At 42.2% G+C, this 26406-nt stretch overlaps 1 protein-coding gene across 3 annotated transcripts in view; it reads right to left on the bottom strand.

The window, feature by feature from the left end:
* DUSP16 (dual specificity phosphatase 16) overlaps positions 1 to 26406 on the bottom strand; it is a 96893-nt gene that overhangs the window by 11229 nt on the left and 59258 nt on the right. For all 3 annotated transcript variants that reach the window (XM_051850779.2, XM_051850781.2, XM_051850780.2), the window contains 2 exons: positions 18566 to 18729; positions 3838 to 3997 (listed from right to left, as the gene is read on the bottom strand). In XM_051850779.2, coding sequence (XP_051706739.1) covers positions 3838 to 3997; positions 18566 to 18729 — 324 coding nt within the window. The remainder of the gene's footprint in view (positions 1 to 3837; positions 3998 to 18565; positions 18730 to 26406) is intronic.

The following is a 26406-nucleotide window of genomic DNA, read 5'->3' on the forward strand; positions in this document are numbered from 1 at the left end:
TGCACAGGAGTTTACCAGAGAGTCTCACAGGTGGGGAGCAGGTGTTGGAGGTTCTTGGAAGTCTTAGGCCAGAGTTGCTTTTATGTAGGAAATTAAGGAGCCTCTGCAGAATGGGGAACAATAGGAGACAGTGACTGTGAAAACTGAAAAGACAAAACAGCAGGTTGCCGCTAGAGAAATTCAGGAACAAAATGTAGGCTAAAAAGGGGATGAGAGGGCCACAAATAAGGGGGATGAGGACCCAGAGAGGATGAGAAGTTTAGAAGACTAAAGAAAGAACTGGGCTCGGTGAAACGCCAGCATCCCACATGGGTGCGGGTTCATATCCCAGCAGCTCTATGCTAATGTCTTGGGAAAAACAGCAGACAATGGGACAAGTGCTCAGGACTCTGCCTCCCCAGTAGGAAACATAAATGAAGCTCCTAGCTTCAACCTGGCCCAGCCCTGGCCACTGTGGCCACTTAGGGACGGAACCAGTGGATGGAAGATCTGTGTCTTTCCCTCTCTAACTCTTTCCAATGAATAAGTCAATCTTTTTAACAAAGAGAAAAGGGGGGGCAGCACTGTGGCATAGCGGGCTAAGCCTCCACCTATGGTGCTGGCATCCATGGGATGCTGGTTCGAGTCCTGGCTGCTACTCTTCAGATCCAGCTCTCTGCTATGGCCTGGGAAAGCAGAAGATGGCCCAAGTCCTTGGGCCCCTGTACCCATGTGGGAGACCTGGAAGAAGCACCTGGTCTGGCTTTGGATCTGCCCAGCTCCGGCTGTTGCAGACATTTGAGGAGTGAACCAGTGGATGGAAGACCTCTCTCTCTGTCTCTCCTTCTCTCTGTAACTCTACCTCTCAAATAAATATCAAAAAATAATAACTAGAGAGCACGTGCATGCACAAAGAACTTGTCATAACAATTTTTAAAATGTTTATGAGGAGCTGGTTCTGAGTCAAGTACTATGCAATATAAAATATCTATTTTAATCCTCACAAATGTCTAGAAGGTAGGTACATTTCTTCAGGCTCCAGATGAGGAAACTGAAGCACACTTAAGTATCAAGTATTTACCTAGATGCACTGGACCACTGGAAGGCAGGATTCAAATACAGACAGTTTGGCTTCTAAGCACATGCTCTTCACTGCCTCCAGTGTGACCCGAGTGTGGTGTGGGTGACCTGGGGCAGGAGCCAACACAGTGAAGGCAGAGCAAGAACCTAGACAAGCAGCCAGCTGGGTTTGGGGATACCTCATGAGTGTCCCATAGCAAAGACAGGCAAACTTTGTTACTATGGCCTACAATAACTAAAAATAAATATAAACTCCAAGAAAATCTAAAGTCCTTCCAACAAATCGAGAGACTTATTGAAATTTACGTAACAAGAAGAGAACACACCTATGAGCCTCAGAGCTGTGAAATCCAGGAATGAGGGTGCATCTTCATATCACATACCCTGCCAGGACTAACTGCCTAACATTCATGGAAAGACACCAGCAGAGGGGCCAGTGCTGTGGCATAGCACATAAAGCCACAACCCGCAGCGTTGGCATCCCATATGGGCACTGGTTCAAGTCCCTGCTGCTCCACTTCCGATCCAGCTCTCTGCTATGGCCTGGGAAAGCAGTAGAAGATGGCCCAAGTATTTGGGCCCCTGCACCCATGTGGAAGACCCAGAAGAAGCTCCTGGCTCCTGGCTTCGGATTGGCACAGCTCTGGCCATTGCAGCCAACTGGGGAGTGAACCAGTGGAGGGAAGAACTCTCTCTGCCTCTCCTTCTCTGTGTAACTATGACTTTCAAATAAATAAATAAATAAATCTTAAAAAAAAAAAAAAAAACAGCAGAGTGAGCATGGGCAGAGTGCAAAAAAGGAGCGGAAGTTCCTGCCTAGAATTCTCTGGCAGAGATAAGGACGGTGGCTCTAATAAACACAAATAAATGAAATGTGGTAAGGGAAACATTTGCAGATATTACAAATGAGTTTTGCTATGTGTTTGAGTCTATTTAGAATCAAGTTAGAGTACTGAAAAGCTCCTTTTGTATGTATGGAAGTGCCACGATGACCCCAGTACCTCCCATAAGAGAAGCAGCTACATTGGAGCAAAGTTATTGCTGCTTTCTGATTTCTGTTATTCTGTCCTAAGGCTTGGATATTGCCACAACTGAACAGACTCAGATTCTCATCCAGATCCATTCTGAAATGACACTTTTGGTTGAAATTACAGCCATATGGCAGTGTATCAGTGTGACATATAATGGAGTGGTAACCTTGATTGCTTTCTTTTTTTTCAAGAGGCAAAAATGCTATTTCTTAGAAGTACAACGGGAGGATATTAATTTGGGTAGTTTTGTGATTATTTTAACATGAACTAAGTCATTTAGACACTTCTCAGAATGTTTTGTACTTGAAGATGAAAAATCCTTATCAATATGGAAATCTTGAAAAGTGAGCTGTTTCAGAATCAATGCTCTAAAAGCTTATCTAGAAAATTCTCATAAGTGAAAAAATATCTTGGGGAGCTTAATTTACTAACTTCACTTTTTAAAAGGAACTGGTCCTAGCAGATGGAAGACTCTCTGCCTCTCCTTCTCTCTCTCTGTAACGCTTTCAAATAAAAAATACCCAATGACAATTTTTTTTTTTTTTTTTTTTTTTGACAGGCAGAGTGGACAGTGAGAGAGAGAGAGAGAGAGAGAGAAAGGTCTTCCTTTGCCGTTGGATCACCCTCCAATGGCCGCCGCTGCAGCCGGCGCACCGCGCTGATCCGATGGCAGGAGCCAGGATCCAGGTGCTTTTCCTGGTCTCCCATGGGGTGCAGGGCCCAAGCACCTGGGCCATCCTCCACTGCACTCCCTGGCCATAGCAGAGAGCTGGCCTGGAAGAGGGGCAACCGGGACAGAATCCGGCGCCCCAACCGGGACTAGAACCCGGTGTGCCAGCGCCGCAAGGTGGAGGATTAGCCTATTGAGCCACGGCGCCGGCCCCCAATGACAATTTAAAAAAAAGGAACTGGTTCTTTTATTTTTAATTATAGGTGAAAATCCAGAGCAATTAATTATGGAGTAGAGTGCTGTATGTGGCTAGTGGAAAAACAACAAATCCTTCACATGGGCATCGAATCACACACCTTGTTACGTTGCTCTAGAGATAGCAGTTTTCTCCTCTGTTCAGCCACCTGCCACTAAAACCATGATTCAAATGCACATCACCCACATGTGACCAGCAGAGCTCGTCCTGCAGCACTGAACGTCACAACAGAGAAGCTCCTGAACTGAGCAGGCCCAGGAAGCAGAACACAGTATGTGACGGGGCAGGTCCTGTCACAACCACCACCACCACCAAACAAGTGGCCACATGGGGTTGTGCATCAGTTCATTAGGCCCAATACTACTTAAAGTTATCAGTGTGTGGACTAACACTCAGAAATGTTGTGACATGAAAATTTTCAATGCAATGGGACTTATTTTCATAGGACTTGGCCTTTCTCTGGGGGAAAATAAAGCAACAAGGATTGTCAACAAAGTTTCTGAATTTTGTTGTAGGATTTGAAAAATTGTATGTGTGGGATTTAACCCCAAAAGCTTAGCTGGTTTTCAAACACTTGCAAATATATAATTGCAGATCCTATGAGGCTTAGCCTTGGTAGTGTAAGGCACTAGAACCTCATAAGGACAGTCCCTTAGGGACAGCACAGCACATCACCCTGACCATCAAATGAGTAAGCAGCATGTGTTGTTTTTAGACTTTGAAACATCTGAAATAGCCTCCTTTTCTCTAAGGAAAAAATAGGGGGAGTGGGTATATAAGACTAGAGCACAAGGGCTTGCAGTATTACTTTAACTACTTACCAATGAAATCTACAGATTTGTCCAGCCAGGGCAAAATTTTCTCACAGAAGCTATCATTCACAGGTACTCGCAGGAAATGAGAATCAGGGATAAAGTCAGGCTTTGGACAGGTATTGCTGGCATTTAACACATAACCAATGCCATTCTGTTGCATGAGCTCCTATGGAGGAAAAAAAGCAATCAAAGTGACTAATGATATAGAAACATCATTTTGAAAAAGTAAAGTTAAATGATAAAAATTACCAGTTTTCTTGCAATAATAAGAGTTCACTCAGATGAGTGAAATCTAAAAACCCAGCAAAATAACATGTAGACACTCAGGTTAAGATCAAAAAAGTTTTTAAAAGACAAAAAAGGCTTTAAAATAGTATAAATAGTATGCCTAAAGATCACACAATCAATACAGTCAACTCTCTAACATCTTCGTTGCTAGAGAGAAGCAGAAAAAAGACTATGAAATGCAGTGACAGTTCAAAGAATTTTAGGACATCTATAGCCACAACAAGAACATCTTCCTGAACACAATGATTATTCTCTAAGGTAGTGCTAGGCATTCTTCTCACTCCAAACATTCTCTGTGAAGGCTGCATTTAGAGATACCATAGAATCATTAGCCATCCACACTGATGATGGGGTGTGTGTATGTGTCTGTCAGTGTCCTCAATGTTCAACCCATATTTCCAGCTACTGAGAATCAAGATGTTACCACAGATCCTTCAAATTCACAATGTCAGAAACTAAATATTGTTCTCCCTTGTCTGTCCCAAACTTCTATTTCTTGCCATCAAAACAATTGCTCTTAAGTAATAATATCCACTCAGCCGGTTGAGCAAAATCTAAGGTCATTTGTGGCTCCTTTTGCTTTCTTCCCCCACTGCCCCACCATCATCCAATGGCTACCAAATCCTTTGTGTAACCTCTTCCATTTATTTTCTTCTCTCTGCTCCCACTTACCTCTCAGCAGCCAATCTTTATCAAGATAACCAATAAAGTCAACAGGGAACTCTTAAACTTAGTGTTTTTCTCTCCAAACCATATTTTTAACAACTAAAATAACCTTTCTTATACACAGACCCAGTGCTTTCTCCAGTCTTTTTCATTTCACTGTGTCTCATTTCCTGCTCTATGCAATCTCCCCAAATCACATATATGCAGGCCCTCACTGTGTTCACACAAGTCCTGGGCTCAAAAAGCCCTGTCCCCCTTCCCAGTGAATCTCTTTCCACTTTTCCTACTTAGTTTAACCTTATGTAATGTCTTCTGCCCACTGATGGATTTCATTTTTGTCCTTCCACAGCACTTTGTTCATACCATTTAAACACCTAACATAGTGTGCTAACATTTAACGGATGATTCCTGTCTCCCCTAGTAAGTGAAGCAAAGGATTTTTTTATTTATTTTTTTTTTTTGACAGGCAGAGTGGATAGTGAGAGAGAGAAACAGAGAGAAAGGTCTTCCTTTTACTGTTGGTTCACCCTCCAACGGCCGCTGCAGCCAGCACGCTGCAGCCGGCGCACCGCACTGAGGATCATTTCTTATGCTGTTTTTCTGTCTTGAGTGCCAGGAACATATCTGCACTCAATGCAAGTTTGTTCAAGGACATCCCGTCTACCATTTACCAGCCAAGCCTCTGTAACCAGCTTCATTTAGTCCTCTCATTGCTGCTTCCCATTTAAGCCTGAAATAGTTCTCTCATTCTAAGAAACCTTGGCCATTTCATCCTTCTCTTGGAATGCTACTTTCTCTATAAATGTGTTCAACCACCTGACTACTGGTAATTTTCTTGTTTACCTTCCTAAAACATAACAGTCCCCTAATCTCTTTACATAGCATATTTAGCACCACAGATTTATTTTATGTAAAAGGTAGACAGCATAACTACAGACTGTGTATGCAAACTTCTCTCATCTCTGAAATGATATTATAAAGAAACAGGTTTTGGAACTGGGTGGGCTTTTTAGATTGACCAACACCCTTCAGCTATGCCAGAGCTCAATCTTCTACTGTCTTCATACACTTCTGTTAGCTTAATAATCAGGCTGTGAAGATCTTAATAGTACTTACCACTGACTCTGATCATATTTAGACAAGGTCGTAGTCAGAGTGGAAGTTCTCTCCTCCCTTCAGAGAAAGGTACCTCCTTCTTTGATGACCTGTTCTTTCCACTGGGATCTCACTCGCGGAGATCTTTCATTTAGGGTTTTTGTTTTTTGTTTTTTTTGCCAGAGTGTCTTGGCTTTCCATGCCTGAAATACTCTCATGGGCTTTTCAGCCGGATCCGCATGCCTGAAGGGCTGATTCTGAGGCCAGAGTGCTGTTTAGGACATCTGCCATTCTATGAGTCTGCTGTATATCTCACTTCCCATGTTGGATCGTTCTCTCCCTTTTTTATTCTATCAGTTAGTATTTGCAGACACTAGTCTTGTTTATGTGATCCCTTTGGCTCTTAGTCCTATCATTATGATCAATTGTGAACAGAAATTGATCACTTGGACTAGTGAGATGGCATTGGTACATGCCACCTTGATGGGATTGAATTGGAATCCCCTGGTATGTTTCTAACTCTACCATTTGGGGCTTCCATAGCCTTGGCAACTCATGACAAGAGCCTAGGGTGATTACTGATGCCATAAACAAGAGTGTCAATTTGTTAAGTCAACAACAGGAGTCACTGTGCACTTACTCCTCATGTAGGATCTCTGTCCTTAATGTGCTGTACATTGTGATTTAATGCTATAACTAGTACTCAAACAGTGTTTTTCACTTTGTGTTTCTATGTGGGTGCAAACTGTTGAAATCTTTACTTAATATATGCTAAACTGATCTTCTGTATATAAAGAGAATTGAAAATGAGTCTTGACGTGAATGGAAGGGGAGAGGGAGTGGAAAAGGGGAGGGTTGTGGGTGGGAGGGAAGTTATGGGGGGGGAAGCCATTGTAATCCATAAGCTGTACTTTGGAAATTTATATTCATTAAATAAAAGTTAAAAAAATTTTAAAAAATAATAAAAAAAAATAGTACTTACCACACGTTTGACCTTTCATACTTGTACCAAATGTTACATCTGTTTTTCTGTGGGTGAACTATAGCTAAACTGAATCTATCTAGTACCATCTGATCAACCATAAGTTACAGAAACTAGTTCAGTATCTTCTAGGTAAGAAGAGAAGTGGGCAACTGAAGTTAAATCAGCCACTAACAATGGCCTTTCTTCCCCATTTCTTTCCTTAAAGAAATGAACTATATAATATGTGGGTTCTTCAAAAAGTTTATGGAAAAATGGAATTAAAAGGTAAGTTTATTTTGGTCTAAAAATATTTGGAACCTATCCAGAGGTTTTCCACCATACACACCTTCTGTAAAGTTTTCAAGACTCCTTGTATTTCTTTCCCTTACCCAATAAGAGTACTACTGATTACAAGTAATCTCTTGGGGCCAGGTCTGTGGTGTAGCGGGTAAAGCCGCTGCCTGCAGTGCTGGCATCCTATACGGCTGCCAGTTCGAGTCCCAGCTGCTCCACTTCTGACCAGCTCTCTGCTATGGCCTGCAAAAGCAGTGGAAGATGGGCCAAGTCCTTGGGCCCCGTACCTGCCTGGGAGACCCAGAAGAAGTTCCTGGCCCCTGGCTTTGGATCAGCAGTTCTGGCCGTTGCAGTGACCTAGGGGGGGACCCAGCAGATGGAAGACCTCTCTCTTGCTCGCTCGCTCTTTGTCTCTCTCTGTGCCTGTGCCTCTCTGTTACTTTGCCTTTCAAATAAATTTTTTTAAAATATTTGTCCACCCAACAGAATGATGATGACAGCACAGAAGTCTCCAAGAAACAGGTGACACAGTGTTATTTACAATACATAATCAAAAGTTAACAAAAAATTCCAAGTGCAAATCAGGCTGCAAGTCAATAAATACTGCCAAATTTGATTTTCCATAGAGAATATATACTTTGGACATGTGATCTAATAACCTACATTTTATAGAAATGACAACGTATATTCAAACAAAAATGTTGAGCACTTTTGCTGGGAGCCTATTAGTAATATAATAACATATGGTACAGATAATATCTAGCATTTACTGAGTGTCTACTCTGCCAGGTTCTGCGTTAAGCTTTTAAACAGATCCTCTTTTAATCCTCACAACCATTAAGGCTACATAATATTTCCAAAATATCATAGCTAGCAAAAAATAACAGTTAGATTCAAATGCAAACATATATCGCTCTCCAGAATTTACCCTTCTTTATTGCTATACTCTACTAAAGTTCTTTCTAAAGCAAACTAAATAACATAACTAGCCTTCCTTTGCAAAACATTTAACTTAGTTCATAGTAAAATTCTCTTCCCTCATTCCTATTTCATCAATGTTATAATACTTTAATTAATGTACATCATCATCATAACAAGCCCAGTGGCCTAAACAAGTTTCAGAACAAATACCACTGACTTCAGGTAAGTATACTGTTCCAATGGCAGAGGAGCACATGCTGGTGCCAAGAGCCCACTGCTGGCCATGTAGCAGGAGTTCTGTGCTCAGATATGGCAATGTGATGTCACCGGCCCGCTGACATCTGTGAACGAGGTTTCTAAAGTTTCAGGTAACAATTCTACTCTCTTGCTTTCTTAATTCTTTTTCTTGTTTTTGATGAAAGCATCTAGAATTGGCTGAGATGTTCTTATTGGTGGAACTGAGATGGAGCTAAAACTATAAAGAATTAGTCTACTTCTATTTTATGGGATAACAACTTGTTATTCACAGAAGGATGCCAATGTCTTCTTACTAAACTATGAAGAGATATTTATATAATTAATTCCAGTTTCATTTCAGCTTGTTATATAAAACATACACAACTGAGTATTTACTTTCCTATCATCAAACATCATAGTCTAAAAGTTTAGGGGGCCGGCACTGTGGCTCACTTGGTTAATCCTCCGCCTGTGGTGCCGGCATCCCATATGGGCGCTGGGTTGTAGTCCTGGTTGCTCCTCTTCCAGTCCAGCTCTCTGCTGTGGCCCGGGAGGGCAGTGGAGGACGGCCCAAGTGCTTGAGCCCCTGCACCCGCATGGGAGACCAGGAAGAAGCACCTGGCTCCTGCGCAGCGCCGGCCATAGCGGCCATTTGGGGAGTAAACCAACGAAAGGAAGACCTTTCTCTCTGTCTCTCTCTCTCACTGTCTGTAACTCTACCTGTCAAATAAAAAAAAAAAAAAGTTTCCAGAGAGCAGTTATCCTATACTGTTAAAAGAGCTCAACTTCATACTATGTCTGTTAATACATGCTCTCTACGATAGGATGATCCATGTCCGGCCTTCAGAAATCTTCTGGACATGTTAGCCTTGCTGGTCTTTCTACTCCTCCCTCAGTCACCCACTCACATGTGATCTAGCCTGGTCTCTTCAGTACCAATAACCACAGCCTTCCACACTCTCCATGTCACATGCCTGCACACTCTAAGACCCTCCTCCTCTCTGTTCAGCTCACTCTTGCTTAGGCCATTTCTCTGGGAATCCTCCCACCCCTCGATATCTACAATCCAATGATGCTACCCAGCCTTCTTTGTGCCTCATCCCCATTATGTCTGTCTGCCTTCCTTCCCAACTTAAACCCTACAGTCAATCATTACAATCATTCCCTTGCTTTCACCTTCAATTCCTCTGCCCACTTTCACTTCACACTCAGCAAGATTATAACCCAAGTTAACCAATTTCTCCACCTAGTTTGCATTTGTACCCATGATCTGAGAAAAACACTCAACAGTGCTACTTGACCTCACTCAGCAACCACTGTCTCTCCGAAGTCCATTCACTTGCCTTCTCTTAGAGGCCATCCCACACATTTCCCTTTTTCTTCAATTCCCCATGTCCCCACTGATCCTCTCTCTTAGCTGATGGATAATCTTGTTTCTTGGCACACAGGAAAAACGGAAAAAATCAGAAGCAAATCTTACTCCAGCAACCTTTATCCTTCTGTGACTCATGCAGCTATATACTCTACCTTCCCCTTTGTCATTATGGTTGAACTGCTCATGCTTCAAGACCAAGCCCTCTATTTGCTCAGTAAGTCCCACTCTTTTTATCCAAGGATATGGCTCTAGCTAATTCCTCCCTCCCTTTCCTAGAAGTTTTCCACTTTATGGATCATTTCTCCCACAAGAAGTCAAACAAACCACCGTTTCTCTCATTTTAGAAATATCCTCTCTCATCCTCTACTTCTCCCTCCAGCTACTTCCCTATGTCTTTGCTCCTCTTAGGAGCAAAATTCCTTGAAAGCACTACTTAGCAAATATGTCTCCAACTTCTCTCCTCCCATTATCTCCAGATCCTATTCCATTCAGGCTCTCATCCTCACCACCCTACCCAAACTGCTCATAGATCAGTGGTCCCTACACTGATAAATCTAAGAGCCAGTTCTAAGTCCTCATCTTTCTTCACCAGTGTAGCATACAGTGGCACACTTGCTAACTCCTTCCCCTCCTGAAAAACACGGTGTTCACTTCTTTCCTGGACTTTCTGCCCTCAGTATTTACTCCCGAATATCCCTTATTGGATCCTTCTCAGCTCCTCAGACTTTCAAAGCTGGAGGGCCCCACAGTTCAATTCTTTAACTTTTCCATCTGTATTTTCTCTCTTAATAATCCTATCCAGTCTTATGACATTAAATACTATCTATATGGTAATGACTTCCACATTTATATCTCCCCCCTTTAGGAAACTTCTGAATTATACATCCATCTGCCCATTCAACACATCCACTTAGAAGTACTTGGCATGTCGAAAACTGAACTCTCACTCATCCTAATGACCTCCCTATCTCTGTTAATGTCAATTCCACCTTCTCAACACCTCTTTCACAGTATCCACCATTCAATCAAGCAAAAAATTCTAAGGGCTAAACCTTCAGAATATGGCTAGAGTCCAAACACTTCTCACCACTGCTGTCACCTTGGTTTCCATCCACTACTGTGTCACTTCCTATCTTCCAACCTGTACAAAATCTAGCCTATTTTCAACACAGGATCTATTATTGATCCTAATAAAATAGAAATCAGATGATGTTACTCCTCTGCTCAGAACCTTCCAGTGGTTCCCTGCTTCTCTCAAAGTGAAAGCAAACATCTTTATAAGACCTATAAAGTCTTGCTCCTCCCATTACACCTCTTTAACCCCATTCCTTTATGTTCCCTTTGCATCAGTCACGCTGATCTCTTCATTCCTTTATCATATGAGATACACTTTGGTCTTTGCACCGGCGGCTGCTTCTGCCTATATCACTCTTCCTCCAGATTTTCCATGGCTCACTCTTTGACCTGCTTAAAGTATTTGTTCAAATGTCTCTATCTCAATGAGGCACACTTTTATCACCTATTTAATTATAACCCATTCCCTCAATAAGCACACTCTGCCCCATACCCTATTTTCTTCATTGTACCTATCACTGTAATAAATAGATAGTAAAAAGTAGATTATGCTATATAGTTTACCTATCTATTATGCTTACTGTCAAGTTTCTTTCTTCTAGAATGTCAGCTCATTAAGGCACAGATTTCTGTCTTGTTTACTGATGTGCCCCCATCAGCATGAACACTGGCACATAGTCGAGGCTCAGCACAAATTTGTGGAATGAATTAACTGTTATCATTAAAATGAATAAAACCTTGGAGCAAATGGCCACCAACTGCTACACTGGCATACCAAATGGGTGCTGGTTTGAGTCCTGGCTCCCTGCTAATGTTCCTGGGAAAGCAGTAAAAAATGACCCAAGTCCTTGGACTCTGAACCCCAGTGGGAAACCTGTAAGAAGCTCCTGGCACTTGACTTTGGCCTGGCACAGCCCGGCTACTGTAGCCATCTGGGGAGTGAACCAGCAAATGGAAGACCTCTCTGTCCCTCCCTCTCTCTAACTCTGCCTTTCAAACAATCAAAACAAATCTTTTTAAAAAATAAAATCTGGATCTAGTAACTACTTTATTAGCCTCTTCTGATTGAAGTACCTTACCATATTCTTTATACATTTTTTCACTTTACAACCCAGGGTAAAATGTCCTTAATTTATATTCCTTCATCTTGTAATTTGTGAAATGACTACCTCAGTTTCTCCTATCAAGAGAGAATTTCATGGGTAAATAATGGGTAAAAACAGCGTGAAGAAAATTTTTAGGAGGCACATTTCCTTAAACAACTTCAGGATCATGGTAAATTGTTTACATGTGAGTTGCACTGGTTACAGATTAGGCTGTAACTATTTACTTTGGAGAGTAACCATCTGGGGCTGACTGTGCATTCAGGTACTCTGCAGGGTTGCTCTGGGACATAAAGCAGCTGCATCCCCATGAAGGGATGGACAATCTAGCAGCAGAGAGAAGGCAGCTGCACAATGCTGATGATGCAAAGAGGTGCCTGATGAGTGCAGTGTGGCAGAATAAACAAAAAAGCACTGGAAAACAAGAGTGAGATCAAATGGAAGGATTCTCAGAGGGCCCCAATGAGAACTAAAATAATCACCTGAGGCTTAGAGGACGGTAAAATGATTCTGTGTCCTTGGGGCATGCTCCAGGACCCCGCCTCCACCCCATCCCAAATTTTCAGATGCTCAAGTCTTTTATATAAAATGGAGTAATATATGCATACAACCTGCATATATCCTCCTGTATACTGTAAACTATTGCTAGATGACATAATACCTAATACAAGTACTATATAAATAGTTGTCCTACTGTATTGTTTACAGAATAATGACCAGTACATACACGTTTTTTTTCCCCCCAAAGATTTTCACCCTGCTAAATGCAAAGGTGTGTAAACCAGGGATGTAAGGGGCTGGCTGTACAGGCATTCTGGATGGCTGGAAGGCACTGACTAGTCTAGTCTGTTTTGAAATTGAGAGAGGATGAACAGAAGAAAACAGAAGAGGCAGAAACTGGAAAGGTACAAATATATCAGAGAGGGTCTTAAATATCAAGCCAGAGTTTTACTGCAAAGCTAAAGAATGCTATCAAATGCCATCATGAGAAGGACAAGTAATTTACAAAAGCAAACTCCAAAAGGAGTTCGGAGTCCAAACAATTTTTTTTTAGAGATTCATTTATTTATTGGAAGTCAGAGTTAGAGAGAAAGAAAGAGAGACGGAGACAGAGAGAGAGGGAGAGAGAGAAAGGCCTTCCATCCACTGGTTCATTCCCCAATTGGCTGAAACAGCCAAAGCTGCACGGATCTGAAGCCAGGAGCCAGGTGCTTCTTCCTGGTCTCCCACGCCGGTGCAGGGCCCAAGCACTTGGGCCATCCTCCACGGCCTTCCCAGGCCATAGCAGAGAGCTGGATTGGAAGTGGAGCAGCCGAGACTGGAACGGCGCCCATATGGGATGCCAGCGCTTCAGGTCAGGGCGTTAACCCGCTGCGCCACAGCGCCGGCCCCCAAACAATTATTTAGTGACCCAGGATCTCAGTGTGGCATGGAATCATGAAATATGGATACTGGCACAAGAAGAACCACAGCACAGCCCAGCACACTGCTATTCATACCTGGATGACACTGGATTAGGTTACCTTAACCTCCCTCAGCTTTAATTTCTTCACCTGTAAAATGGGGCTAATGGTATTTTGTAAAGCAAGTATGAGAATAAAGTACTTGACACATAACAGTCTCATTAAATGTTAGTTACTCTAACTTATTTTAAAAATAGCTTATGGCCGGCACACCAGGTTCTAGTCCCGGTTGGGGCGCCAGATTCTGTTCTGGTTGCCCCTCTTCCAGGCCAGCTCTCTGCTGTGGCCCAGGAGTGCAGTGGAGGATGGCCCAAGTGCTTAGGCCCTGCACCTGCATGGGAGACCAGGAGAGGCACCTGGCTCCTGGCTTCGGATCAACGCAGTGCGCCGGCCACAGCGGCCATTGGAGGGTGAACCAATGGCAAAGGAAGACCTTTCTCTCTGTCTCTCTCTCACTGTCCACTCTGCCTGTCAAAAAAAAAAAAAAAAAAGCTTATAAATCTCATGGTATGTGAATTATATATTTCAATAAGCTGTTACCAAAACAAAAAAAAAAACCTGTAATATCTATTTTTCACTAACTCAAACTGTCCTTTGTGCTAACTGGTGTTTACTTATTTGAAAGTCATAGTTACAAAGAGAGGGAGACAGTGAGAGAGAGATCTCCCATCTGCTGGTTCATTCCCCAGTAGCCGCAACAGCCACAGCCAGGCCAGGTCTAAGCCAGGAGCTTCATACAGGTCTTACAAATGGGTGGCAGGGGCCCAAGCATCTGGGCCATCCTCCACTGCCTTCCCGGGCCATTAGCAGGGAGCTGGATTGGAAAAGGAGCAGCAGAGATATGAACCGGCACACATATGGTCTGCTGGTGCCACAGGCACAGATTGATTCTGCTTTCAACATACATTTAAGTAAACTTCAAAAATATTTATGAGTCAAAAACAAAAACTTAACTGTATTATTTATTATTTTAATTCACTATTTTTTCCCTTTAAAAGTTTCTCTCTCTCCCTCTCTGTAACTGTCTTTCAAATAAATAAATAAATCTTAAAAAAAAAAATGTTTCTCTTGGGGCCAGCACTGTGGCCATGGCAAACAGGTAAAGCCATTGCCTGTGACGCTGGAATCCCATATGGGCACTGGTGCATGTCCCTGCTGTTCTACTTCCATTCCAGCTTCCTGTTGATGGCCTGGGAAAAGCAGCAGCAGATGGCCCAAATACGGGGCCCCTGCCACCCATTTGTAAGACCTGGGTGAAGCTCCTGGTTTCACCCTGGCCTAGACATGGCCACTGTGGCCATCTGGAGAGTGAATCAGTAGACGGAAGCCCGATCCCTCTCTCTCTCTTTCAAATCAATCTGTTTTTAAAAAAGTTTCTCTCTCTTCTAAGCCATGAAATAAACGTTCTCCCCTGTAGTTGGTAATTTCTACATATAGGTTCTATGATCTGTTGTTGTAGACTGTGGTATATTTAGAGTACAGAATAATATATGGCTTTAATAAAACTACTTGGGCAAATTCCTCACATTCAACTAATCTGAGGACACAAGATCCACGAGCAATGCAATTTTAGGTCATGGAATTGTACTTTCTTTCTCAATTCCAAGCCTAATTTTGCATTTTCCACTCCATTTGTCTTCAGAAAGTAATCTCAAGTTCTACTTCCTCCATCAACCTTCCTTAAACAACAAAAACCACTGTTATTTCCCACTCACCCCTAGCATCTTACATACTCTAGCCTATGACAAGGAGTGTTCCCTATAAATCAGACACTGGGCTTGGTCAAGTCATTTCATTTGAACATATGAACACTAGGAGGCAAGAATTATTATGGTTTGTAGGTGGAGAAACCAACATTGCTTTTGACTTCTGCCGCTGACCAGTTCTAAAGTCAATGACATCATTTTGGGTAAGTGGCTTGATTCAGGGTCAACCTCTGACATAATCCTATTAGAGGGTTGAAATCAATGTAACAAGCCTAGTGTTTTAAATGGCAAATATTATGCTCCTCCTAAGAGAAGTTCTGTGACATGCTTTCAATAGATTTAACATATTTTGGTAGCACTTTATTTAAAAGAGAAGACTAACAAAATTGTGGCTTTTTGATTGCTGTTTTTAAAAAGTCAACTTCTGAGTTACAATCAAAGGGAGGTACTACTAAGGAAGATTACAAAATCTGCATCTTGGGGAGCCTGAAGAAGAAGTGGATTATTTCTCCTCCAAAGTTGAAATCAGGAAGTTGAACAGGAAGATCAGAGCAGGCAGATACTGGTATTTGTGGGGAGAAAGGCAAACGTGGTTCTAAAACTCACTGGGTAATGCTAAGGAATTCGTGTAACATTTCTAGAATGTTGATTTCCTTCTTCATGAGATGAAGGTGGTTGGCTAAAGGATCTCTAAACTCTCCTTCAGCACTAAGGTTCTGGTCAATGATGAATCCAGAGGTCGAATACACCTGTCTATTCCTGCTCTCAAAGTTGCCCAGCCTGCCAGTGTGTTCTTTCTCCTATCTGCTAGTCTTCACACTCTTTGAATAGCTGATAGTCTTCTCCCTGCCCAAGTTGCTGTCCCATAAGTTCCATAATCCCATCTCCCCCTACAAACATTTCCTCTCACTACATCTATTAACAAATCCTGGTATTTGTTTAGAAGGCAATGAAAAATAGAAAACTCTGTTTTTCCTATTCTCAATTGCACATTCTGGTTTAACTACACTGAAATAGGTATAAAACAAAGTAAGTGTGCCATTTCGTTAATGACAAAAGTAACAAAAATGATCTGTAACTCAATTACTGGTGGACTTACCTGTTGGTTGACTAATTAAGTTGTATCAGGACTAAACAGGATCCTTAACTAGGAATTTTGCATTTTATTTTCATTTACTTATTTTTAAAAATTGATTAAGTTAAAAGGCAGACTGACACACACACAGATATCTTCTATCTGCAAGTTCACTCCCCAGATGGTGGCAACAGTCTGGGCTGGGCCAGGAACTCCATCTGGTCTCCCAAATGGGTGGCAGGAACTCAAGCACTTGAGCCATGAACTACTGTTTCCCAGGAGCATTAGCAGGAAGCTGGACTGGAAGCACAGCAGCCAGGACTCAAACCAGCACTGACATGGGATGCAGACATCCCAAGCAGCAGTTTAACTGGCGGTACAACAACACCTGCCCCGTGTATTATTTTATTTTCTGAGCTGAAGATTAAATAAGCCAGCTCCAGTTTTGCCCCAGTAATGCACATGACTTTTTCTGTAAGTTTGCTTACCTCTAAGAGAATTAAAAATAATTCCACGCCCAAAGACATTGTGACCCCACTAGGAAAGACAGCATAGGTATCAGCTATCAATTCACAATAAATTCACATATATTAACAACATAGTATCAGAGCAAAATTTTAATAAGGCAGGAATTCTGAAAACAAAAAACACATGTCTCATTACTGCCTAAACAAAGAAAGCAAATCTGGAAGCTTATTTCCAGTCACCCCAAGAAGAAAATGTTGAGTGATACTGTCTTTCATATAGAGAAGTCGTTCTTATAAATCACTAATAACTGAATTAAGATTTCTGACTGCCTGTTCAATCAGTAGTGATATTAAATTAAGAGGTTTTAGAGAAAAAAAAAATCACTTTTTCCAGGCAGTAAGAGCACCATTTTACAGCACTACTGGTTAGTAGTATATTCTTGCACATTGCAGAGTATGGTTCTTTCATTGTTACACTTGTACCATTACATATGTTAGAGTTTAAAAAAAGTCCACTGCCCCCAAGAACGACTCCAAGAGACTCTCTCATGCAACCAGCAAAGGGTTAAGGGCTTATTGATCCAGCATGCTGGGGCTCTCTGAACATGCAAGAACAGAGGAGCCCGGAGGAACTAAAGTATAGGGTTTATAAAGGCAAAAACTGCAAAATTGGGAGGGGGGATACATGGTTGCTAAAATCAAAAGAGAGTACATAGTTACTGGGGTCAACATAACCCAAGTCCTAAGTGAAATTGATATCCATTATAATCTTGACAATACCAGTTACAATCCTACAATTATCAATTATGATCTTGACATTAATCCAAATTATAGGTAAGACATAGACAAATCACATCTTTATCATTAACCCAGGTGCAACCTTTCTACTTTCAAGCTTGAGCAATCATGCTAGGGGGTTTTTGTGCTCTGCCAAGGGTGAAGTAGTGTACTGCTATTGTCCGACTATTTGAGATCATAGTTTCAGACCAGAGTCTCACGGTGGGGGGGGGGGGGGGGGGGTGCTTTCCCAGAATGGAGTCTCAAGTGCTCCAAAATGGAGTCCCTACTGTCAAGGTGCTACTTCACATACAAAGGTCCCATGTCAATAAGCGGTCCTCTAATTACGGATGCCTAGTTCATTACAGCCCACATTCTCTCAACAAGAATCCATGCTCTTCCCATCTCTTCTCAGTCAAACTACTTCAACAGCCTCTAGACAGGGCGGTGCACTCATCCAGCCTGTCTTCCCTGCCTTTCACCAGCCTTCCCCACAGCTCCAGCCAGCAGTCACACTGAAGACCTTCCTCAGTCCAACTGCAACCTGAATCCCCTTCTAGTAGGCTACAGTAAATACAGTTCAAAAATGTTAAATCATTTAGGAAGTATTAATTTAATAACTTAAAATAAGGCAACAGTTCTGAAAAATCTTGGAGCCAATGTTGTGGCACAGTGGATTCAGCTGCTGCTTACAATGCCAGCATCCCATATTGGAGTGCCAATTCAAATTCTAGCTGCTCTACTTTCAATCCAGCTTCCTGCTCATGTGCCTGGGAAAGCAGCAGGTGTTTGCTCAAGTACTCAGGCCCCTACCACTCATGTGGGAGACACTGATGGAGTTCTGAGCTCCTGGCTTTGGTTGAGTCCTGGCTGTTAGCCATTTAGGGAGTGGACCAGAAAATAGAAGATTCTCTCTATCTCAGTGACTCTGTCTTTCAAATAAATAAATAAATTTTTTTTAAAGTTAAAACTCTTGTCCTGTGTCTCTTGGACCCATGGAGAACAAACAAATACGACAGCAGTTCAGGTTTCCTGTGCCAATAAAGAACATCAAACAAAACATGCCAGAAGATGATGTAACTGTTAACTGGGGAATTACACGGAGAATGGTGTCCTTCCTTCTCTGTTTAGAACTGCTATGTGTTTAAAATAACAGATAATGGGAAATTGCTGTTTCTCCAGCTGCTACCAATAAACCCAGCAATGAAGGATATTTTCAAAACACCCACCTTGTTGAGGACATCTCGCTGGCAGCCAAGATAAAGATTGGGAAGAATTCGAGTTGGCCCAATGTTGGCAACAGGTAAGCAAGGCTGAGAAATGCAGGTAGGGACTAGAGTGGATTTTCCTTCACAGAGGCCAGGGAAACAACGAGAGAACTCAGCAAACCCACCTAAGGATAAACATTTTAAAATTACGCTGTGCACAAAGTAAAAATCAGCCTTCTATGAACTGCTCAGCTGTAACAGTTTAAAACAGAAGAATCAAATTCCACAGATCCAAGTAAATCTAGCTGCAGATGAATTCTCTTCTATAGCTGCTGATGCAAAGTCTGGCATATAATACAGCACCAGGCCTTGGCTTGTAAGGCTACCATGGTGATATGCAAGCCCTGAAGGCAGCTACAATGACTCCTCTCTCCGTTCCTTCGCTGTCACAGGTCCTACAACATTTGCTCCTTACCCAGCATGCAAACTTTTTTTTTTTTTTTTTTTTTTGTAGAACATAAAGAGGAATTTGAAGTCAGTAGCAAGCAACCAAGTCAAGACAATTATTCACAGAAGCAAAACAGGGATATAACAAATGTGACCTGAAGCCAAATGTTACTTCTTTAACATAAAATTGGTTATGTTAAAAATCCTTTTTAAAATCAATTTTAAATCTTCCCACTATATGGATTTTTGAAAAATTCACAGGTATCAAAAAACATACTCACCCCTACTCCTAAAAATATTTTCTTTACCAAGTTCCTGAGATCTTCTGGGCAGTGAGTCAAGATTTCCATCATTACCACTGATTTCTGGAGCTCTCCTGCTCATTTTGCAAAGCACTACAGAGCAGTGTTGACAGACCCTAATTGCTTAGGGTACACTACGACCTTGTGGCAAGATTCCTGGACTCAGAAGCATTCAGGTTTTTCTAGTCCTATCCTTCTGGTGACCTACTCCATGACCTCGGTAAGTCACAGTCTTGCTACCACTCAAAGGAGAGAAATCTAGGTAACAAAAAGAGGCACTCTCACATCCTCTAGGAAAAGAAAGAACAAATAACATCTCCATGGGGTTTCCTATCTAAATATTCTTTGCTATCCAAACTCTTGCTATCCAAATCCAAACCCAGAAACCAGATTCTGATAAATTTTCAGATACATCCTTTGCAATCCAAACCCTCACTACTTACTAAGTACAAACTCAGGAACCAAGAATTGATTCATAGGGGATACCTGCATATTTTTAGTGCTACTGAAAAGAACAACATATTGTATCTTATTAGAAAATAGTACAATTCCACTTTTACTGCCTCTTTGAGCCTTAAACAAGACCTTTAATCTCACTAACATTATGTGTATCTCTGTGAGTTAACATCCTAGTAGACTTGCCCCTACTTGAAGATCCATACAAATTATGCTCCTGAAAACTGCTGGAAATGTAGGCACTTGAGAGGGGAAAGAGGTCATCTCTTCTTATCATCCCTATATTATGTTCAACTGATGCCTAATTCAGGGTACTCCTGTCCCTACTGCCATGCTCTGCACAGGGTCCGTGACACAGCAAACTACAGTGGCAGATGCTGCTGACAATCATGCACCTTGAAAATATACTCTTGAGTGCATTCCTGGCATCCAGTCTAAGTGTATGCACTTTTTCTCCCCTAAACTCAAACAAAATTCTTAAGCTCACTACAGTTCTTAAGGTTACCTTAAAGGACAGAGAAGATGGAACCATTACAGAAACTCCCAATCTCTTTGTGTGATAACCAAGGCCCTTGGGATCTGTACATGTACAGTTTCATTTTTGTTCCCATTTCCAAATTCAGTTATTTCACACTCCCAGGTGGTCTCTTGTCCAGGAATAACACTCTACCCTGCCCAGGCACACACCCACAGGCCCCAGCACACCTACAATCCCATGACCACAAGGCGGAGCAGGTCCTCTTGAGCTCACATTCTGGCTTTACTGCTTCCTAGTTGTTGGCTGTAGTCAAGTTACTTTACTCCTCTGGCTCCCAGTTCCCTCAACTATAAAATGAGGACAATGATCTCATTCTCTTACAGAGTTCTTGAGAGGATTAGTTAATACATCTCAAGTGTTGTATCCCTGGCACGCAGTAAGCACTCAGTGTGTATCAGTGATTATTATTGCATTCTAGTGATTGAACATTCAGGACCCAACATCATCTGTGACCCTTAATCCACCCCTGATCTGCAGCTAATTGTTTAGCTACACCTTGTTAGGATTCATCTGAGACACCAAGTGAAAAAAGCTATGCTCCCAAGGTTATATTTCCTGAACTGTGCCTAGAGCACTGGTGTCCATCAGTGCTGACAGGCAGGATATGGGTCCAAAGAATAAGAGAGAGAGTGCTTTTCCTATCTCCCTGGGAGTCACAACACAAGAACGCATCTAAGAAACTGGCTTAGTTTGTGTCAAATAAACTCTTCCAAACTTAGTTGACCATGGAATTCCCCCTAAAATCTATTAACAGCTAGTAGAATTCACATAGAAATGCTAGATTAGGGCCACTGTACCCAGTGAAATAGGAGTATATGAAAATTTCTCCAAGTATAATCCACAATTCAAAAACAGGAGTCAGCCAGTACTGGTATACAAGTACTCACAAGGTATCATTTTTTTCTATTACTGTTTTGTTCCTTTCCTGACTAAATGTACAACAGTTATTATTTAAGGTAACATTTCTCCCCAAGGTAGTTCTTACAACAATAAATATTAATGAGTCTTATCATTCTTTATCTTATACTTAACCAACATAGCAACTGAAAGCTAATATTTTGATTACAATTTAACTGGATGACTTTAAATTTTAACTTCTAAAAAATTATGATTCTTGGGGCCAGTGCTGTGGTGTAACGGGTAAAGCCACGGCCTGCAGTGCTGGCATCCCACGTGGGTGCCCATTCGAGTCCCAGCTCCTCCATTTCCGACCCAGCTTTCTGCTATGGCCTGAGAAAGCAGTAGAGGATGGCCCAGGTCCTTGAGCCCCTGCACCCGCATAGGAGACCTGGAGGAAGAAGCTCCAGGCTCCAGGCTATAGATCGGCACAGCTTCGGCTGTTGTGGCCATTTGGGGAGTGGACCAGCAGATGGAAGACCTCTCTCTCTCTCTGCCTCTACAACTCCCCCTTTCAAATAAATAAATGAATATTTTTTTAAAAAAAAGTGTTTCAAAAATTATATGATTCCAGTGTTTCTCTAAAGAACAGTTTTCATCATACTTATAAATAAGCAATCACATAAGTAATCATAAGATATAACGAACATTTACCATGACAGGCACTGTTCTAAAGCCGTTTTTCTTAATATTTATTTTTTTATTTGAAAGGCAGAGTTAGAGGGAGAGAGAGACGGGGGGTGGGGGTGGGGGTCTTCCATCCGTTGGATCACTCCCCAGATGGCTGCAGCAGCTGAAGCTGGGCCAGGCTGAAGCCAGGAATTTCTTCACAGTCTCCCACATGACTGGCAGGGGCCCAAGGACTTGGGCCATCTTGCACTTCTTTCTCAGGCACCTTAGCAGGAGCTGGATGGGAAGTGGAGCAGCCAGGAACCAGCACCCAAATGGGATGCGGCATTGCAGGCAGCAGCTTTGCCCACTATGTCACAGTACTGGCTCCGCTCTAAAGACTTTACAAGGATTTATTCAACCTTTACAACTAGCCTGTGAAGTATGTCCCATGACTAGTCCATTCACAGGTAAGAATACAGTGGCCAGGATATAAGTATGAGTCTACTTCTTTAAATCCCAGAGTTAACTTCAACTTTTGCTCGGATGTGGTGACAGCCTTGCTGATATCTACAGGATCCTAGCCTCACCTGCTGTGACCTGCCTTTTAGTACCGGGATGAAAATGGCTACTGGCCCTCTCCCCATCTGATGGAGGAGCCTCGCTTCCTCAAAACTGCAGAATTGCAAAGCTTCAACAAGAGAGAAGAAAGAAAAGGAGCTCCGACATGACCAGAGATATGAGACCCTAAACTGCACTTCACATGAAACCAGGAATAAAATTTACAGGTGAACCAGCTGAAATGTAAATGCAGGCACTGTTTTGTTGCTAATCATAGTCTGCAAACTGGAAGTTTGCTAAACTTTGCTAAACAGTGAAGCTAAAGCTGTGTCGGCTTTCAGAATATCCTCCACAGAACAACTATCCCAACCATAAATTGAGTCAGCCTGGCAGTTTGAGGTCCAGTTTTATCAGTGATTAGTACTGGCTCCTAGATCACTTTCGTGGACCCCAAAAGTTGAGTGTAGCTCTAGAAAATTCTAAGAGAACAGAATGAAAGAAATCACTATTGAGTCTCAAAGCAAAACAAAAAGCTAAACACATTTTAGAACACAACATATAATAAAAAGAAACCTGCTTTTTACAATTTTTTTTTTTTTTTTTTTTTATAATTAGAGAGAGAGAGAGAGAGAGAGAGAGAGGTCTTCCTTCTGCTGGTTCATTCCCCAAATGCCTGCAATGGCCAAGGCTGTGCCAGGCCCAAACCTGGAGCTTCTCCTCGGTCTCCCAGCTAGGTGCAGGGGCACAAGCACTTGAGCCATCCTCTGCTGCCCTCCCAGGCCATCAGCAGAGAGCTGGATGGGAAGTGGAGCATCCAGGACAGGAACCAGCACCCACAGCACTACATGCAGTAGCTTAACCTGGTATACCCCAACGCCAGCCCCAAAAGAAACCTCTTGTTTATAAATCTATTCAACTAACATCTACCATAAAGAGATAACTGAGTATTTTTAAATATTTAACAATTTCATTGAACTCAGGACATTCATGTAGTGTTCCATCTGGCTTATAATGCCCCAAACCTTGGCTCCCGGTCACCCAGAACACATTACCTCAGAAAGTACAGTTTCCTAATCTTTGTCTACTATAAGGTTCAACTCTGCTGACATCCTCCTTCATGGCAGTTTTTTTCCATTCACTGACCTTTCATTCACTGTTGTACTCTAGTGATTCCAGTTTTATTTTGTGAATAACAGATGAGAAACTGCTAGATTCCCTGAACCCTTTACAAACAAGCTCTGGCCTCACCAGGAACTTGGTTTTGAAATATATCTAAAATGTCTCTCTTCCTCTCACAGGAAGACCTACGTGAGAAGAAAAGCACAACTCATCTATGTAAAGTTCGTCACAAGTGGCTGACAGACGCACAGAGAAGGCATCATCTTATCTGTCCTTGTCTCTTACTCTCCACCATCCTGCTGACTCCACATTGGCTTCCATTATAAGAACAGCAGTTTCATAATCCTCCATGGTTTGTTATGAAAAAGCAGCACTGAAAAACTGGTAAGCTTCTCGAAAAAGCTTTCCAAAAAAAAATTTTTTTTTTGGACAGGCAGAGTTAGACAGTGAGAGAGAGAGAGAGACAGAGACAAAGGTCTTCCTTTTTCCGTTGGTTCACCCCCAAAATGGCCGCTACAGCCGGCACTGCGCCTATCCAAAGCCAGGAGCCAGGTGCTTCCTCCTGGTCTCCCATGTGGGCGCAGGGCCCAAGCACCTGGGCCATCCTCCACTGCCCTCCCGGGCCACAGCACAGAGCTGGACAGGAAGAGGAGCAACTGGGACAGAATCCGGAGTCAAATATTTTTAAAAGTTTTTCAGTGGTGTAGCCAGTAAAGCTGCCTCCTGCAGTGCCAGTTCGAGTCCCAGCTGCTCCACTTCTGATCAGCTCTCTGCTATGGCCTGGGAAAGCAGCAACAGATGGGCTAAGTCCTTGGGCCCCTGCACTCACATGGGAGACTTGGAAGAAGCTCCTGGCTCCTGACTGGCTAAGCTCCAGTTGTTGTGGCCATCTGGGGGAGTGAACCAGCAGATGGAAGACATATCTCCCTCCCCCTCCCTCCCTCTCTCCTTGCCTCTCTGTAACTCTGCCTTTCAAATTAATAAATAAATCTTTAAAAAAAAAGAGTTGTTCAAAGATTTGATTCACTGTCCAATCTTACCAAATGTCTCTTAGTCCTAACTGTTATGCTGCTTATCGCCTGGAAACGTAGAGAATGGAAAGTTGTGCTTCCCTATATGGATGTGGATCTAAGAATGGCTGTGTCTGCCCTTCTACTCTGGAAGTATCTGTGTGAAAGAGAAAGGAAGACGCATACAGACACCTCTGGCCTAGAGGAAAATGGGGATGGGGAGGCTGCCAGAGACACGTCTCCCTTCACAATACATCTGGCTCACTGGACAGACAGACTGTAAAGCTGAAGTCCAGGTTTCTGCCTGTTAATCTTCCACAAATCTAACCAGAAGAATGCTTGCTTAGAATTAAAAACATATGTATTACTTTGGACAGAGAAACATTTGTTGTAACTTTAAAGGCATTTATGACTATTATTATTTTATTCTAATTCAGCCAAGAAAAAAATTCTTCCCTAAGAGCATCTCCTTCACAATTCCAATCATAAACACTATCTTCTATGAAAATCAATATGAAACCACCATTCCACTGAGGGGGTACATATGTTATGTAAAATAAAATACATACAGGAATTTTACTAAATAATTCTAACTAGTCACTCTTCTCTCTGACCCATACAATCAGTTATGAATCAGTGCATTTTCTTAAACTGAAAAGATATTTATATAATAAACCAAAGTAGCACTGTACAACAACTTAGTAACATTCTTAATTTATTTAAGTCCCAAACTCTTAAAACAGATCCCTATCCTTTCAGGTAAATGTCAATTCCATTATTTTAAAGATAGTTCTTTATAGGGAGAAAGAGGACTTTTCCACTGATGCTCTTATTTTTTTTTAAAGGTTTATTATTTATTTGAAAGGCAGCATTATAGAGAGGCAGAGACAGAGAGAGAGAAGGAGAGAGAGAGAGAGAGAGAGAGAGGTCTTCCAGCCACTGATTCACTACCCAGACAGCCACAACGGCCAGAGCTGTGCCAATTCAAAGCCAGGAGCTTCTTTTAGGTCTCCCACATGGGTGCAGGGGCCCAAGTACTTGGGCCTGATGCTCTTATTTAAATAGGCAGAAAGTCATTAGAGCTTTGCTAACCACCAGAGCTCAAATACAAGAGACTCCCCCTCTCATACTGTAAATGGATACCAACGGCTCTAAGCAGAAGCAGTATTCATACGAAACACTACTGTGTGGAAGGCATTTTCCTAAGAAGTCATATGCAAATTTAACTTTTGTATTTTAAAAAATCATTTTCATATAGTTCAAATGGTTTCTCCAATCACACATAATACCCACCAAATCAAAACAGAACTCTTGGGACTGGTGCTGTGGTGCAGTACACTAAGCCTCTGCCTGCAGCGTGCAGTGCCGGCGTCCCTTATGGGTGCCAATTTGTGTCCCAGCTGCTTGTCTTCTGATCCAGCTCTCTGCTAATGGCCTGGGAAAGCAGTGGAGGATGGCCCAAGTGCTTGGGTACCTGCACCCACGTGGGAGACCAGGAGAAGCACCTGGCTTCATGACTGTAGCCATTTGCAGAGTGAACCAGAGGATGGAAGACTCCTCTCTGTCTCTCCCTCTCTCTGTAACTCTGCCTCTCAAATAAATAAAATCTTAAAACACACACACACACACACACACACACCCCTCTTCCTTCTGGTTTAAAGAACTTGTATACTTTCATCTCATTTCTTCTTAGTTCACATTTCTACCCTTCATAAAAAATTCACTCTGGTCTCCTTAATTGCCCTCCAAAATCTATGTTCATCCCGACATTTTTAATGCAGAAGACCCTCTCCATCCAAACTTTACTCATCTGTCAAGGTTCAATGAAAATTGCATTGTAGACTACACTAAATCACCCTTAAAACTGTATCACACTGTGTAGCATGTGACCATCTGCTTCTTTGTTTCACCCACTCCAGGTAT

Source organism: Oryctolagus cuniculus, chromosome 9 (assembly GCF_964237555.1).
Source record: "Oryctolagus cuniculus chromosome 9, mOryCun1.1, whole genome shotgun sequence".
Lineage (NCBI taxonomy): Eukaryota > Metazoa > Chordata > Mammalia > Lagomorpha > Leporidae > Oryctolagus > Oryctolagus cuniculus.